The sequence below is a fragment of the Pipistrellus hanaki genome (assembly GCF_964339955.1).
Source record: "Pipistrellus hanaki genome assembly, chromosome: 18".
NCBI lineage: Eukaryota > Metazoa > Chordata > Mammalia > Chiroptera > Vespertilionidae > Pipistrellus > Pipistrellus hanaki.
In genome coordinates, this window is record NC_140520.1 from 7,720,332 (window position 1) to 7,738,634 (window position 18,303).

At 45.8% G+C, this 18,303-nt stretch overlaps 1 protein-coding gene across 2 annotated transcripts in view; it reads left to right on the forward strand.

The window, feature by feature from the left end:
• The first annotated feature begins 10,271 nt into the window (after window positions 1–10,271).
• SNX27 (sorting nexin 27) overlaps window positions 10,272–18,303 on the forward strand; it is a 39,720-nt gene continuing 31,688 nt past the window's right edge. Inside the window, exon 1 of one of the 2 annotated variants that reach the window (XM_084865189.1) lies at window positions 10,272–10,632. In XM_084865189.1, coding sequence (XP_084721315.1) covers window positions 10,319–10,632 — 314 coding nt within the window. In that variant the 5' untranslated portion in view covers window positions 10,272–10,318. The remainder of the gene's footprint in view (window positions 10,633–18,303) is intronic. The other variant, XM_084865190.1, reaches the window with a different exon arrangement.

Sequence of the window (18,303 nt, forward strand, 5' to 3'; positions counted from 1 at the left end):
GCCTGCCTTATCCTACCAGGATGAGCCCCATTCCCTCCTCGATCAAATATCAGGCTCCTTGGAGTTCTAATCAGCAGTAATCACATTCCAGGTCATACAATGGCCCGAAGATTCCAGATGACCCGTCCAAGGGGCCTTTCCAGATGCAATCAACCTTGATTCCCTGAGAAGACAGTTCCCATTAGTATGTTACAATCTTTTTTTTTATTAATTAAAAAAAATTTTTAAGTATTACAAATAGGGGTACATATAACTCCTCCCCCACACTGACCTTCCCCCTGCCCCTCCTGCCCCCCAGTACATGCCCTCCCCTGTCCCCTCCACAGTGTCTTGCATCCGTTGGTTGTGCCCATATGCATGCGTACAAGTGCTCTGGTTGATCTCCTCCAGCCCTCCCTCCCCGCCAGGAGGTTACAATCTTGTAAAAGACAGAGAACATCCACAGAACAAGAGAGCAAAGACACGACCTTCACATAGAAACATGCGTTAGTCACTGGCGGGCAAGAGAGCTAGCCCTGCCCTTTGTTTCCCCTTCCCCGGGGCCATGGAGGGGTGGTGACTGGGAGTCAGCGGCTCACTGCCTCCCTCCTCCAGCCTCATCCCTGGACTGCTGCCACGTGGCCAGCTGTTTCCCAAACACGCCCTGTCCTTCCTTCCCTCTCCGCCTTTGCATATGCTGTTCCCTCTGCCTGGAGTTCTCCCCCCTGCCCTGTCCTTCTAGCACGTTTTTTTGTTTGTTTGTTTGTTTGTTTGTTTTGTTTTAATATCTTATTGATTTTTTTACAGAGAGGAAGAGAGAGGGATAGAGAGCTAGAAACATCGATGAGAGAGAATCATCGATCAGCTGCCTCTTGCACACCCCCCACGGGGGATGTGCCCTCAACCAAGGTACATGCCCTTGACCGGCATCGAACCTGGGACCCCTCAGTCTGCAGGCCGACGCTTTATCCACTGAGCCAAACCGGTTTCGGCTCTAGCACGTTTTTATTCATCCTTCCAAGCCCCGTTCAGATGACACTGGTGAAGTCTTCCCCGGTTCCCCAGAGACTCCCCAGAAAAGGAATCATCCTTCATCAGTGGTCCCATAGCAGCTGGTACAACACTGATCACACTGGAGAATCATTGTGTTTTGTTTTGTTTTTTTCCACATCTGCCTCTCCCACCACCCTCACCCAAGGATTCCTAAAGGGCAGGGGCTGATGACCCATCTCTGTGTCCCCAGCCCTGGCCCAGCGCCTGGCACCTGGGGGGGACTCAGTCAATGGCAGCTGAACAGGCATGGTTTCCCTTTTCTGGAACCAGCAGGAGGTCTGCAGGGTGACTGGACAAAAGAAAACCGTTTTCTGAGGGAGCCCCTGGGCTCTTGCCTGGTCCCAGGAGCTCAGCGCGGACGCCTGGTTACTAACGTTCCGTGTTTGCCCACTGGAGGCCGCACATCCTCGTGGGACGCCGGTTGCCTGGCATCTATTTTAAATATACATTTCATTGATTTTTTACAGAGAGGAAGGGAGAGAGATAGAGAGTTAGAAACATCGCTGAGAGAGAAACCCTGATCAGCTAGCTGCCTCCTGCTCACCTCCTACTAGGGATGTGCCCACAACCGAGGTACATGCCCTTGACCGGAATCGAACCTGGGACCTTTCAGTCCGCAGGCCGACACTCTATCCGCTGAGCCAATGGCACCTATTTTAATTACACCTCACTGGTAAGGAGGAATTTCTGAGTGTGTGATTAAGCTCTGGGGTGCGAATTTGAGGGAGTGGTGGGTGCTCTGTGTTAAAAGATCTCCATAATCTAGGATGTTTTGGGGAAGAGACTGGAGTGAGTGGATTAAATCTGAACAGAGACCTTTGATTTCAAGTTTGCGTGAGAGAACTCGGCTCTGGGTGCCAGGCATGGAGTGGGGGTTAGGGGTGAGAGGGCTTTGGCCGATGCCGGTGGCATTCCCTGGCCCAGCCATGCAGGGGTGCTGGGGCTCGCTATAAAGTCACTCCTCTGCACAGCTACTCACAGCTTTGCCTCATTTGCAGACAGCCGAGGGATCAGTAAATATTAGTGCATATGTGTTGGCAGTAAATAGATTCCGCGAGAGCTGCCAACACCCGCTGGTGCTCATGCTTCTCTCTGGATCCGACTCTCCTCCCTGCCTCCTTGTCCCCCGGGCTCTCCGTATGGACGTGGGGAGAGCCAGCTGTGGGAGGACTGGGAGCCGAAGGAAGACAGCTGCAGGTCCCCTCCCAGGGGACAGTCAGGGGGGTGGCAGCTGATTCTCCTCTGCTCAGGGGGTTTCCTTGCAGGGCATTTTTTGGGTGGGGGTGGAGGGGTGGGACGTCTTGCTCTGAGATTCAGTGAACCCAATCATGGTTTAAGGAGAGAGGGAGAGATGGTACCTACCTGGGTGAAAACAGACAGACGTTCAACTCTACAGTTAGTAGCAAGAACCAGGCATTTATATAGGGCATTTTCAAGTTTAGAACAATTCCTCTTCTCTATATCTTAAATAGCTTCAGTTTTATTTTAAAAAATTTTTTTGGGGGGTGGTGGTAAAATGTACATATACCATAAAGCCATTTTAACCAGTTTTAATTGCCCAAATCCTGTGGCATTGCGTGTATTCATAGTGTTGTCTGACCACCACCGTCATCCCGTCTCCAGAAATTTTTCATCTCCCCCAATTGAAACTCCACGCCCATTAAACAGCAACTACCCATTTCCTCCTCTCCCCGGCTCCCGGAAGCCACCGTTCTACTTTCTGTATGAACTTGGCCTCTCTAGGAATCTCCTGTACAAGAATAATCACACAATATTTGTCCTTCTGTGTGGCTGGCTCATTTCACTGAACACGATGTCTCTTCAACCTTGAAGAGACCTCTTCAACCTCTACTACGCGATGTCTCTTCTACCTCTATTGGGTAGCATCGCCTCCCAGTTGTTTAATTAAGCTATTTTCCTGAGTGTGCCCTGCCGAGATATTATCTCCCGAACCATCTCCATAGACGGAAAAAGTAGGTGTCACCACCTCTAGGTTGCAGTCGGAGAAACCAAGTCAGAGAGGAGATAAGGGCCTCGGATACAATCGGCCGCTTCATCCAAATTCATCCTCCGGTACGCCCTTCCTCCCATCCTCTCTTCTGGCGGAGCCCGTTTTGTTCCTGATTCACTGGCCAGCTATGCACACAGGGAAGCGGCTACTCGTAGCCCCGGGTTACACCTCGATGAGTTTGAATCAGCCACAGTCATTTCAGCTCCTTTGCCAATGACAGGTTTAGAAGATCAGTGGGTGATAAACTTTGGGCCCACAAGGCATGGCAGCTGAGGCAAGGCTTCTAGAGAGGGTTTCCTTCCTTTCACACGTACGCGCAAGCAGCAGCTTGCTGTGTGCTGCTTCCCAAGGGGGTGGCCACGGGCGCAGGGGACAGCTGGAGCTCAGCGGCCACTTTGCCACCACAGGAGGAAGGAGACAAACAATACACTGAAGATGGCAGAGGGGAGACGTGGGAGGAATCTGGATCCTTTAGGGTAGGGGTGTCGAACTCAATCAGAGAAGGGGCTAAAATCTAAAATCCAGCCTAAATCGCGGGCCGAATGGTTTACTGAACAGTCATAAACTGACAATGTCATAAACTGACAGCGGAGTGCAGTGATGACAGCGCGTAGCGGGCCACATTGCAAGGCCTGGCGGGCTGGATTTGGCCCGTGGGCCTTGTGTTTGACACATGTGCTTTAGGGTGTGAATGAGCGGATGAATTAGCCAACTCTGGAATACTCACTGTGAATCTTGCTATTTATGAGAGATCATAAATTTCCTTATTTATTTATTTATTTATTTAAAAATATTTTTATTGATTTCAGAGGGAGAGAGAGAGAGAGAGAGAGAGAGAGAGAGAGATCAATGATGAGAGAGAATCATTGATCGGCTGCCTCCTGCATGCCCCCTAATGGGGATCGAGCCTGAAACCCAGGCAAGTGCCCTTGATCGGAATTGAGCCTGGGACCCTTCAGTCCAATGCTCTATCCACTAAACCAAACCAGCTAGGGCGAATGTCCTTATTGTTTAAAACACTATTGCATCTTCTGCACTTGCAGCCAAAAGCACACTGAACACACATTGAGAATGAAAACTAAACAGGGACTAATGCAGAGGACCCAAGCCTCACACCTTTCCCCACTGGATGATGCTAACGATGCAGAAGGCATTACTTTGTGTGAGAACGCCCAAACCACAGCGTCAATTCTCAACTGTTGGCTCTGGGCGTTGACACCGAGGACGAGAAAACTGAGGTTGATTTTGACGGGAAGGAGGGAGGCGTGGAGACAGTGAAGAGGGACGTGACTCCCAGAGGGACGATTGCCTCGGGAGTCACCGACGGAAGGGTGGTGAGTGGCCCTCCAAAACATGACAGTCAGGTTTGGTGAAAGGGAATGACAGGAAAAAAAAAGGTCAGCCTGTGTAGCTGTAAGAGCTTTCTCCCCAGGGGGAAGCCCAGCCAGTCTTAGAGAGGTAGTGTGTGGCCAAGTAGAAGACAAGGGCATGACACAGCGACCAGATAAAGGGCTTTGGAATTCTACAACCACCAAAGGCTGACAGAGAACTAACGTATTTATAATCACACACGCTAAATACGAAAGAATCCTCTGTTTTGCTTAAGCTGGTTTCTGTCACTTGCAATGAAAGGAATCCTGGCTAATAAATCCTCTCTCGTCTCTAGGTACTATCCACTCTTGCAAATCAGTTACTCAATTTACTAAAAGAGTAATTTTTTCATGTGGTCTTCGTGGGAGAAGTGCAGAAAGGTAATGAAGAGGAGAGAAGTCAGAATTAGGGTAACAGCTTAAAAAAGGGCCTCCTTAGCAGAAACTGGTTTGGCTCAGTGGATAGAGCATTGACTTTCGAACTGAAAGGTCCCGGGTTCGATTCTGGTCCAGGGCATGTACCTTGGTTGTGGGCACATCCCCAGTAGGGGGTGTGCAAGAGGCAGCTGATCGATTATTCTCTCTCATCGATGTTTCTAACTCTCTCTTCCTCTCTGTAAAAAATCAATAAATTTTTTTTTTTTTTTTTTTTTTTTAAGAGGGCCTCCTTTTTTTTTTCTTCTTTCTTCAATCCCTGAATCCACAGGCAACGGCATGCCTTATTGCCTCGCATAAGCCACTGAATTGGTCTTCGAGGGCAAGTTGTGTTCAGGCAAATGATCTGCCGAGGGACCTTTGACAAGTCATTGTTTCTCGCTGGGTTCTATTTCTTGCAGGTGTGTGGGGAGGAAGCAATGTCTTTATCAGCACAATGAGGGAATAGGGCTAGATGTGATGTTTGTTTAATAAATATGATTAATAAAAGCTGTGTGCTTAGCGTTCTATCCGTGACTTAGCGTTCTATCTATTATGACTCATTCGATCCCCACCGTGTCCTATGCAGCAGATGATATTAGCCACTTTAGGGTCCTTTTCTGGACTGACGTTCTATTGACACTTGAGCTCCTCCTCTTGTGCCTGCATACGCGCCGAGGGCACAAGTCACATGTGCCAAATTCCTTGGTTTCAAGGAGCTTATGATCAAATTGCAAAAGTAAAACTATTTGACTACTACGGTCTAAACTGAGTGGCCCTGACCATAAATGCAATAGGAGTTATATTCATTATCTATTGCCATGTACCAAATGACTACAAATTTGTTAGCTTAAAACAACACACATTGCCCTAACCGGTTTGGCTCAGTGGGTAGAGCGTCGGCCTGCAGACTGAAGGGTCCCAGGTTCGATTCTGGTCAAGGGCATGTTCCTTGGTTGCGGGCACATCCCCAGTGGGGGGTGTGCAAGAGGCAGCTGATCAATGTTACTCTTATCGATGTTTCTAACTCTATCCTTTTCCCTTCCTCTGTTAAAAAAAAAAAAATCAATAAAATTTATAAAACAGCAACAACAACAACAACACATTGATTTTCTCTCAGTGTTTGTGGGACTGGAGTCCGGGCCGTCTACAGGGTCTCAACGCCATCCTGCAACAAGGTGTTGACTGGGCTGTGCTCCTTAGTGGAGCCGTGTCCTCCTCCACGCTCATGTAGGTTCTGGCAGAATTTCTTGCAGGTATAGGACAGAGGGTCCAACTTCCTTGCTGTCAGGTGGGGGCAAGTCTCAGTTCCCGGAGGCCCCTGCAGTTCCCGCCGTGGGCCTTCTCTGGAGCCGGTTCAGGGCAACGCAGCTTTCTTCCTCCAGGTCACCCGGGGCCTCTCCTGCTCCGGTCTCCTAAGGACTCTAACGCAAGGCAGCTGTAGTCATGTGACACATCATCACCTTTGCCATCTCCTACTGCCAAGAAGCAAGTCACAGGTCTTGCTCAAACTCCAGGGGAAGGGATTACACATGACTTGCCTGGAGGGCGGAGGGTGTCACCGGAGGTGTATTTGCCGAAGGAATTTAGCAAAGAGAAATGTCAGAGTAAACTGGAATCCTGGCTTTCTAGAGATTTTGTAAGCTGGCGTTTGAAGAATGGGTAGAATTTAGACCAGCAAGGAGTGAACAAGAAGAGACAGGACAAAAAGAAGAAAAAAAATTAAGAGGCAGGACAAGAACCAAAGGACATATGAGCAGGTGGGACTCTCACCTAAATATTTCCTACACAAAAAGCTAATTGAAACCTGCTGATTAAAAAAAAAAAAAAAAAAAAAATATATATATATATATATATATATATATATATATATATATATATATATATATACTTTATTGATTTTTTACAGAGAGGAAGGGAGAGGGATAGAGAGTTAGAAACATTGATGAGAGAGAAACACCGATCAGCTGCCTCCTGCACACCCCCCACTGGTGATGTGCCTGCAACCAAGATACATGCCCTTGACCGGAATCGAACCCAGGACCCTTCAGTCTGCAGGCCGACGCCCTATCCACTGAACTAAACCAAGATGGTATATGTTCCTCAGATGGTGCTGCACCTGTTACCCACTTACTTATGTGCAGTATTCCTGTGGCCATTCTACTTCAGTACATAAACAACTTCCTTATTCTTTATTTAGTTCCTCAGATTTTTATTGTGCATGTACCATAATGTAATCAATGAACGTTAGGTTATTTCCAGCCTCGTGTGAACACAAACATTACTGCAATTACTATCGTCACAAAATGTCATTTCACACATGTGCAAGTGTGAGAGGAGAATGAACTCCTAGAAGTGGAGTCCCTAGATCAAGGAGTGCATGCCTTCACATAAGTGTGACCATGTCATGTTGCCCTTCATGGAGCTAGTACAGTGTTTCCCAACCTTCTCTCATGATGAGAATCACCTGGTGGAGTTGTTAAAACACAGATTCCTGAATCCCAACTAAGAAGTGCTAAACTAGAATTTTTGGGAACATATAGGTAAAATTGTATACTTAACTAGTGCTCTAAGACAGATTTTATATACAGAGCACTAAGTTAGGTATGCAATTTTACCTATATGTTCTCAAAAATTCTAGTTTAGCACTTCCTAGTTGGGATTCAGGAATCTGTGTTTTAACAACTCCACCAGGTGATTCTCATCATGAGAGAAGGTTGGGAAACACTGAGCTAGTAGATATCTTGTTGATCTTATATAGTATCTTTAGTCACTAGTACAGAGCCTACAACAGAGTAAGCATTCAATACATTTTTGTCAAATAAACAAATGAAAAAAGAATTGTTCTTTCAATGGAAGCTTCTTTCTTCTTTCCCTGATGCCGTGTGTCAGTGGAGATGTTTCCCCCCCGTCCAGCACTCAGGTCAAACCAAATGATACATGATCCACCCAAATGCCATTATTACTTTGGAGCAAAATTCTTATTCTAACTTTTATTGATTTTCATATTGTGTAACGAATCAAGAACCCTTCTGAATTAGCTTGTTTATAAATTAAGGTCACCATTTTTATGTTCTAATAGAATAAAATTTGAATCCTCATGCAATATTTTGTGAGATATCTTATTTTTACTGGATTTTTATTTTTCTTCTCCTGAGCAATTCCTAGAAACCCTTACATAGTTCATAAATTATTTCAGGGGGCTGCTTGTTGCTTTTGTAAGTCCTCAGACCTCTGTAAGTTGACTTTGATTGTCTTTTAACTACGTATCTCCGTTGCTTCTCCTGGATCCATTGCTTATTAGCTGTGTGACCTCTCTATTCCTGGCTATTCATCTATAAAATGGGAACATTATTGGTTTGTGAGGATGAGATGAGATTACAGATATCAAGTGCTTAGCATAGTGTCTGGCACATAGTAATGCAGAGAGAGAAGGTCCTTGGTGGATTTTTAATGCTTCTACGCACCTTCCTGGGAATGCCAAGAATGCAAGGCTCCTCTTCACTAGGGTTGTGTTTACGGGGAGTAACTTTGAGGGATGAAATCACGTCTTCCTCCAGGACAAGGAACAGGTCTGCTTCCTGCTTCCTACTAAATGGTGGGCTCCCCATGCCCATTGTTCCTCAGCCACCATGTCAATACATCAAGAGCAAAGCTTTCATCTGAGCCCGTGAGAAGTGGAGACAAGAGGAATCAACACAAAACACTCTTGTTTTGAGTTCTTTTTTTTTTTTTTTTAAATATATTTTATTGATTTTTTACAGAGAGGAAGGTAGAGAGAGATAGAGAGTTAGAAACATCGATGAGAGAGAGTCATCGACCAGCTGCCTCTTGCACACCCCATACCTGGGATGTGCCCGCAATCAAGGTACATGCCCTTGACCGGAATCGAACCCGGGACCTTTCAGTCCACAGACCAACGCTCTACCACTGAGCCAAACCGGTTTCGGCTTGTTTTGAGTTCTTTGTCTCTGATGAAAAGCTTGTTGTTTTGAGTCCTTTGTCACTGATGCAAGGCTCTTGTGTCTTTTATCAACAACATCCATGCAACAGCAACAGACAAACCTTTGAGCCTTCCAATAGGTAAAAGCAAACATCAGACTTGAATATTAAATGCTTAAGCTATTTACATGATTTTTGCTCTTGCTCTTCCCAGGTATTCTGCACAATATCTGTAAGTTTGTGTTTGGGAAGGTAGCCAGAATACATCAATTGCTGCCATTTGCAAGTAATTTTACTGTACTGTTGGGAGGAACAAAATGAATTAGAAATAAAGGTAACTTTGAAATCATTGCTCAATTGAAATTACTTAGCCACACTAATATTGTTTTAAATCAGTAAGGTCATAGTTTCCTCTCTCTATATCTCTGTATAGTTGGGGTCCTACTTTAAAAAATGTTTTTTAAAAATACATATTTTATTAATTTTTACAGAGAGAAGGAAGAAGAATAGCGAAACATCTATCAGCTGCCTCCTGCACACCCCCGCCCCCAAACACACACACAACCAAGGTTCATGCACCGGACTGGAATCGAACTGGAATCCTTCAGTCGGCAAGCCAACGCTCTATCCATTGAGCCAAAACAATTAGGGCAAAAATATGTTTTTACTAATTGTTAATAAAAGAGAGAGAAACATGGACGAGAGAGAAACATCAATATCAATTGTCTGCCTCCTGTATGCCCCCCCTGCCGAGGATGGAGCCTGCAAACGGGGCATGTGCCATGACCTGAATCCAACTTGCCACCTCTTGGTGCATGGGTCCACACTCAACCACTGGGCCACACAGGCTGGGCTGGGGCCTACTTTTTATGTAGTTGCAATACAGGAAAAGTTGCATCAATGTCACTGGGCCTTAGTTCCTGTTACTTAACAGTTGGATGACTTTGAGCACTCTTAAGGTTCAGTTTCCTAATATGTGAAATACAGAGACTAAATTCATGATCCAGTCTCAAGAGGTTGTTGAGGCCATGGAATAAAAAGATGTTATGTTGACCTCCTGTGCCAATGAGTTGTTATAACTTAAGACTGTATTGAATGACATTCATTCGCCCTAAATATTATTGGTTTAGAGGCTATGAAAAGAAAAAAAAAAAAAAAAAAAGGCATCCACAGTTGAATCAGTCTGCCACACACTCACTATCCAACAGATTCAACGCCTACGAGCGTAAGAGGGAAACTACAACTCCCAGCAGGCATTGCTCCCGACTGCGTCATATAACCTCCACTCCCGCAGAGCCCAGCACCCTCTCAGCCCCTCCCCCCCACGGCCCGTAAACTACATCTCCCAGGAGGCTCCGCAGCGCACAACGTCCTTCCCTCGCCTCGCGCCTGCCCTTTAACCCCAGCCTGCAGCTCCGGGGCCACCGGGGTCCCGCGGGCGGCGGCGAGCGCGCGGGGGGTCGCGCGGCCGCGGCGCGGAGCGGGCGCGCGCGGGAGGGAGGGAGCCGCGGCGTCGGGGGGCGGGGACACGGCTCGCTTAGCTCGCAAGATGGCGGACGAGGACGGGGAAGGGATTCACCCCGCGGCCGCTCACAGGAACGGAGGCGGCGGCGGCGGCGGCGGCGGGGGAGGTTCAGGGCTCCACTGCGCCGGCAACGGCGGGGGCAGCGGCCCGCGGGTCGTGCGCATCGTCAAGTCCGAGTCCGGCTACGGCTTCAACGTGCGGGGCCAAGTGAGCGAGGGCGGGCAGCTGCGGAGCATCAACGGGGAACTGTACGCGCCGCTGCAGCATGTGAGCGCCGTGCTGCCCGGGGGGGCGGCCGATCGCGCCGGGGTGCGCAAGGGGGACCGCATTCTGGAGGTGTGAGTATCCGGGCCGCCCGCCGCCCCACCCCATCCCACCCGCCCCGTGCCCTCCGCTAGCGAGTCCGTGCATCTCCCCTCGGCCCCTGTCACCCTGAACCGCCCCCGGGACCCGCGCCCGCCCAGGCCTCGCACCTCCCGGGGGTCGGCTCCTAACCACACCCCTGCTTTGGGCGACCCCCTCCCCCCCAAACCCGCTCCCTTCGGTCTAAGCCCCTGCGCCCTCCCCGCGGTTCCCCGCCCCCATTCCGTTGGCTTCTTGGCCGCCCGCTCCTCCGCCTTCCCCGGGGGCTCCGTGCCTGCAGCAGCTCCTCGCGGGCCCCCGCTCTGCTCCGAACGGACCTCTTCGGCTGCTCCCCGCCCGCGGCTCCTCCTCTGACCCCAAGTGCTCTCCTCGGTGGCATCCGAGTTTGTTGCTCTCTCCACGCTCCCGCTCCCTTCAGCCCCGGCGTGCCGCCCCTGCCGCCCTCGGGCCCAGGCAGGAAGGACCTCTGTCCGCTTCTCCTCCTTTTCCTCCGGAACCTCATCCCTCCACACTCCAACCCTTTTTTTTTCTTTTCTTTTCTTTCCTTAGGTACCCTCTTTTTGGGTTAAGCACCCCTGCATGTTTTCCTGTCCTTCTGTGTGTCCCCTTCCTCCCTCCCTTTTCGTATTCATGCTCCTAGAATACCTTCTTTTCTGAGCCTGGCATGGGTATGGTTTGGTGGTGGTGGTGGTGGTGGTGGTGGTGGTGGTGTCGGTGGTGTCGGTGTCTTGGGCACGGTAGTTTCTCTTCACATGGCCTCTGGATCACACCATGATCCTGAGTCTGGTGTCTCCATCACCGCCGCCCCCCTCTGAGGGCATCCCTCTTCTGCTCCAACTTTGGTTGTTGTAGTCTACAGTTCTGACCCCCTAATTCCATCCTGACTTGCTCATTGCTTCCTCAATGCTCCAGCACGATCTGCCTCCTCTCTGATGTCTGTGCAGACCTCCTCCGCTGCTCTGATCCCGGAGCTACGTTTGTGTGGTTTTTGTACGTTGTCTTAACATTTATCTAGCCGTTGCTGGTTGACGTGTAGGTGGTATTCGCTCTCCTTCTCTCCCATTCTCCTAGCAGTCTTCCGTGCTGTGTTCTTTTTTCCTTCTTACGGAATCTGTCTTGTATGTTCTTCACCCTTTCTGCCTTCTCCCTCGGTGCTTGGGTTTGCTCTCATGAAGTTGTCCTCATTTTTTTTATAGATGTAATTATAATTGCCACAACCTGGAGGCTTTCCTCTGGTAAAACGGCAGGCTGGCTCAAGGTTTCAGAGACGATAGGATTCTCGAAGGTGTGACCCATCCTTTCTCATTCACCTTATGCCCCCTGCCCTTATCTTTGACGTTTTTACTCCTTCTGTTTCTTCCTACTTTCCATCTCAAGAAAGAGGAGCTCACCAAAGCAGGTGGTTGGAGCCGTTACTATAACTTTCCTCTGACCTTCCTGGCGAAAGGTGCTTTTTTCTCTGTTAATGTCCTACGTGCTCGTTTCTAGTATTCCCTGGCAATATATCCTTAATTTTTTTGAGAGTGAGGGCATTCAGATAGAGAATGCGGTAGTCACCTTTTGCTTTGTCCTGGGGCACCTGGTTCTTTTCTTTCTAAATAACTCGAGGTCCCATAGAAGCTTTTGGAATTATTCTTTCTCTTTCCCTTTGTAAGTTCGCTTTGGATCCAGCTGTTCGTTTTTAAATGTAACTCTAAAATGTTCATTTAAAATGACAAAATCTTAAAGATCTAAAAATCATCTGCTCATGATTGAAGTTAAAGGCACTAAAATAATTTTGCAGAAGGCTGCAGCTAACAAGATCCACCATTTCATTCATATATATGCATGCTAACATAGTTGCTGGCCTCTTGCCTTTATTGTGGTTTTTGTAGCGGAGTCCAGATATAAACTAGATGAACCGTAAGGAGACCTCAGCTGGTCCCCTGGGGCAGGACTTGTTTCAGACCCAAGTTCTAGTCTAGGTCTGTTCCTCTCCCGAGGAGAAAACATCGCATTTTGGCACATTCTTGGTGGTGAGTGGAGAACTTTGTCTCTTTTAGAGAACCTCTCTCTGGAAGGGTGTGATGAGTAGATCTTCCTGACATTAGCTTTTCTCTTTCTTAACTGTATTTTGATTTCCAAATTCTTTGAAGCTTCTCTGCTATTGTAGTGGAAATAGCGATCGATCGTTGCAACACAGAACATAGCCAGTTGTTAAATTCTCTGAAACCTCAACTACTGTTGACCCTGAACATAAGGGTTTGAACTGCATGGCCCATCTATATGCAGTAAATGCTGGTACTGTTTCATCTCGAGGTTGGGATTCGCAGATGTGGAAAACCAACTTCGTGCATTGATCTGCGCAGTCTTATAGAGGGGCTTGAGCACCCTCAGATTTTAATAACCAGCCCCCCAAGGATGTTAAGGGAGAACTTTTTGGGAAGTCAAAAGTTATATGTGGATTCTTGATTGCGTGGCGGTCATTTCCTTAGCCCCCACCTTCCGGGGTCAACTGTATACAGTTTCTTTCCTCCCCTTTTTCCAAAATCTGCATCTTTTCCTTAGGTTTTCAAGTGAGAGGAGGGAATCAGCGAGCACACAGACATGATTCTTGGGGGGTATCTGTGTCTGCCACTTGTTTTGATCTTGGTGGGGTTGATACTGATCTTCCTGAAGCATTCCTTTTCTTTTTTTTACATTTTTCCAGCAAGTATTTATTCTTGGTTAAGCCATGGTTCAGGATTCTAGGGTGGGATGTACCTTCGAGAAGGATGGAGGATGCCCAGCTCAGAGCTTCCCCGGAAACATGCCTTCTGCCTGGTGGTCATCCCAGGCCGAAAGCCAGGGTATGGGGCACAGGGACTTGTACCCGTGCCGGTACCGTTCTCACACAGAGACAGCACCCCCTTAGCAGTCATTGTCTCCTCACAGCCGTGGAAGTCCAGGTAGTTCTGCCAACAGCTCCTGGCTGGTTCTGGTTGGGGAAGCGGCTGTCGGAAGGAGCAGTGGGTAGTTCTTGCTTTTGGCCTTGATGGCTTCTGCTGTGTTGCTGATTCCTAAAGACAATCAGCTGGCAGCTCAGGGTGACCTCAGCCAAGAGCCCTAAAGCGTTCCTTAGGCAACAGGCCTTAGAGCTTTTCTCTCTGTCTCTCATCTCTCTGGTCTCAGGAAAGTTTTCTAGGCCAATGGGGGTGAAAGTTAGGCATAGGTAGATTAATTGCAAGCAGATGTAAGTTGTATGAGGTCACAGATGAATGTATGGGCTTTGATCATTGCTCTTTAACCAAGACTTTCCCATATTTTAGATGCTTTCCTCCTCATTTTATTCCAATTTTCATATATTGCAGTTGTACGGACAACTAACTGTTAGAGGCGTGAAAGAGAGAAATTTGAGATTTATGGGAATACAAGCTTGAAGCAAAGGAAGGGCATCGATTTCTTTTTAGTTGAAAGTCTTTACCAAAGCCCAGTCCTCACTGAATCTTGGAATAGTTGTTAAACTGAATTGACTATGGTTCAATTTATCCTTTTTCCCTTTATTTTTTAAAATTTTTAAAAATTATTTATTTATTTATTTATTTTTGTTTTTATTTTTTTGTCCTTTTTCCCTTTAAAACTGACTGGATTCTGACTGGTTGGGGAAAGAGTCATGTTGCAGGGCCTGGTACTGGAGTAAGAACAAGCCTTCTGGCTCTGAATTTTCCCGTAGATGGAATGTTTTCTTGACTAGCAATGCTGGCGTCCACCTTGTAATTTTCCCCAGTGAAACATCTATTGAGTGTCTCCCCTTTGATGTGTATATACCTGGAGGCTAATGACTGAAGAATGCTTTCAACAGATAGAACCAAAATAAATAGATCTCCGCACTAATTATATAGTATGTGAAGTAACATTTAACGAGTGAGTTCCAAGGGCTCCTGAATGATTTCTTGAGAGATCCCTTAGGAGGGTTTAAGTGTGCAGTGGATATGGATAAACATTGTTTATATTTTTTAGGGATTAGTTTATCTGTTGGCTACTTTGTTTTGTCTCTTTGGTATTTGGGTAGCATGGTCTTTAATAAGCATGGACTCCTAAGGTGGGCTTGCAACCATTCAAAATTATATTTATGCCAGGCAAAGAGTATATGCCTTCCTCCTAGGTAGCTATAGGATAGTATACCATCAACTTTTCCTCGTTGAAGTTAAACCATAAGAAAAATTAGAAGCCATACTTAGTGAAATAAACTTGTTTATTGAGATTTTAAAAAAATTAAATTTATTGGAGTGATACTGAGTAATAACATTATGTAAGTTTTAGATGTACAATTTTATAATACACTAGAGGCCTGGTGCACGAAATTCATGCACTGGAAAGGGGAGTTCCTCAGCCCGCCTGCACCCTCTCATGGTCTGGAACCACTTACTTCGTATGTATCCACCCGCCTGCAGTGGAGGTGGGAGAGGCTCCTGTTAGCCATGAGCCCGGCTTCTGGCTGAGCAGCGCTTCCCCTGTGGGAGCGCACTGACCCCCAGAGGGCAGCTCCTGAATTGAGCGCCTGCTCCTTGGTGGTCAGTGCGCGTCATAGCAACTGGTTGTCCCGCCATTCGGTCAACTTGCATATTAGGTTTTATTATATAGGATCATCTGTATATTAAATGTGTGCTTACCACCCGAAGTCTAGCCTGCCTCCGTCGCCATGTATTCGACTATTGAGAGTTAATTTTAATAACTTACAAATATCTTATGGACATTCCTTTCTTTTGTTTCCTTCCTTTATGTGAAAGTTTGAAAATGATTGAACAAAAAGAGGTTAATGCCACAAAAAAGTATTTTTACGAGTTAAGTGTGAGTCATGTAACATTGACTGCTAAGTACCTCTCAAGAGCTTTCTCAGTTGTATTATAGCTGAATTCTATTTGGCTCCGATTTTCCAGGTATTTTTTGAAAATGGTTTAAAATTATGGCTTTTGATCAGGGAATTATTATGGCAATGATTTTCAAGCTTTAGTGAGCATGAGAATGACTCATGTGTGCTTGTCAAAGGTACAGAGCCTCAGGCTCAGTCATTAGGGGTTATGATTCAGTAGGCCTTGCATAGGGCCTCAAAATCTTTATTTTATATATAACTTCCTTGCCAGGTGTGGGTAATGCAGCCCACACCCAGCTCTTCTCCGAGTAGCATTGCAGGCTTAAATAGTCAGTTCATTTTATCTTTATGGTTATATTGAGAGTCATGAGCTAAGACTGTGTAACAAACTGATTTTTTTAGGCTCCTGAATTCCACTTCTTAGGAAAATGAGTTCAGTAGGTAGTGGACTATGATAGCTGATCATCTGTACTTCAGTGAGTATTGCTAAGCGGTTGTAATAAAGATTGTGATGAAAAGGTAGAATAATCATTATACCACTTTGTTACTTGAAGTGTGTGTTACAATTTGCAGTGTTGTTACATTTGGTCTTTACAGCAGCCTTGTGACATAGGGAAGATAGAAGCTACATCCATATGCCCCCTCTGTCCCACACCAAATGTCTAGTGACGCATACAAGGTAATATTCAGCATATACTTATTGAATGAATGTGCCAGTATTATCACTGTTTCATAAGAAAGGAGGGTGTTGCACTAATGAGTGTTAACTAGAATTAAACTTGTGTCTTTAGGTTCTAAATTCAGTGTATTTTTCTCTCCCAGTATGTCCTTGGGCGAGGATTAAAATAAATAAATAAATAAATAAATAAATAAATAAATAAAGTAAGATTGCTGTTCGTAGACAGTTGTGCTTGAGGTTAGATAAAAAAAGGGCTTTGAATGTAGTGTTGCTAAGTTTGGGTTTTATTCTGTTTTTGAGATCAGAACAAGTGTATTAACACCCAGGACTCCCTGTGAAAAATTTAGTTTTTACTTAATTATTTACCCGAAGAGGTTGAATAACTTGTCCAAGGTCAAAGAGGAAAATTACTGTTAGAATTAGAAGAATTTCAGAGCGTCTAGTCTCCTGGGCTGTCCTGTACTATATAAAGAAGAGAACGAAGGACAACACCCAGAGCTGGGACAGCTGGTGAGGAGCTGGTTGCCTTTAATTTGTGTATGTATTTTACTCCACATTCCAATCCAGCTTCTCAGGTATCTCTGTCTCTTTCTCTTATGTTTTAAATGGCTGAATTTACAGCTCTTGAGTTTGATCCTTATGTGCTGCAGCCCCCTAGAAGGAAAACCTTTATTGTGTTTATGTACTAGCCTTAATATTTCTTCATTCATCCAGGAAAATCTTTAATGAGTGCTTATGGCCTGACAGACACAGGATTAGATACTGGGGATGGAAAGCTGAATGAAATGCAGTCCTCCCCCTGAGGACATTTATGGTTGGGTGGGAATCCAGCAGATTAACTGACAGTTTCAATACTAGAGTAAACCCAGGGAGGGTTAGTTAACAAAGATGGCACCCGGCTCTCCCTTGCCCATTGGATGAACAGACTTAGAGCAGTTCCTCCCAATCCCCATAAATACCTCTTTGCCCGTAGTTATCTAAACTCGCAAGTGCAAGTGCCCAGACACAAAACGTACTAACATTAGGAGGACTGTATAGTTTATTGACACTTTTGAAAATGAAATAGGCCCATTAATTATGCCAGGACAACAGGTTTAAATCAGGTGTGTCCTGGCAACCTGGAACACAGGTTTATAGCAAGACTGGAATTTTGTATTCTGAGGAGGGAAATGAACAACTTTTTGTTTTTGGTGATCAATGGTTACATTGGCTTTACAGATAATTATCAGATAATCCATGAGATTTTCTTTGAATAGCTTGATTATAATTTCATATTTACTTTTTAAATATCTTAAAGTCTTAAGGCTTATTATATTTCCCCCCTGAATGACAAATATGAGTCATTTATTTAGAAATGAGTTTCCTGTGTAGATTATATTCAGAAACTGATTGCCTTGGAATTAGAAGGTTTGAGGAATCGAGTACTCCTTCTTCCCAAGAAATAAACCCTTGTTACCTCTGGTTGGAGGTATTAAGGTTGAAAGAGAGATGATCCTTATTTGTATTTTTCTGCCTCAGGCAGCATTTTTTATCAGTTAGAACACCCAGCCAAGGGTAAAAAGTTCAAGGAATGGTAAGCAGCTTGTTTGACAGGTTACTTATTCCCTTTTTTCCTCTTTGGGAAGACTAGGTGCTGATTGACACAGTGCGAAGTGTCTCAGCCCTGTCAGGGCCATACTTTGTTGTCATGAATACTCTCTCTTGCCCAGTGTTAAAATTCTGGATGTAGGTATTTAAAACATCGGTATAAGTATTGATTTTGCTTTTGACACTTAAAAGAACTAAATGATTTATGAACTAGGGCTGGAAAGCATTTAATTTGGTCCACATACAGTTGACATTTGTTGTTTCCCTTCCCTTGCTAAAGATGAGGCTTAGAATAAAGATGAGTTTTTGGTTTGTTTGTGGGGGTTTTTTTGGCTATAGTTTGAGTCAAGATACTTTACTTTTTATATTCTCTTTTCCTAGTAAAGAATAGTCTGCCATACGTATCTATAAATATAAAAGCCTAATGTACAAAGTGTCCCCTTGGGAGTTCAACCAACCCGTTGACGTGCGCTGACCAACAGGGGGTGACATAGAATGAAGGAAGACCCTAGCTGGCAGCCAGCAGCCTCCAGTGAATTTCATGCACTG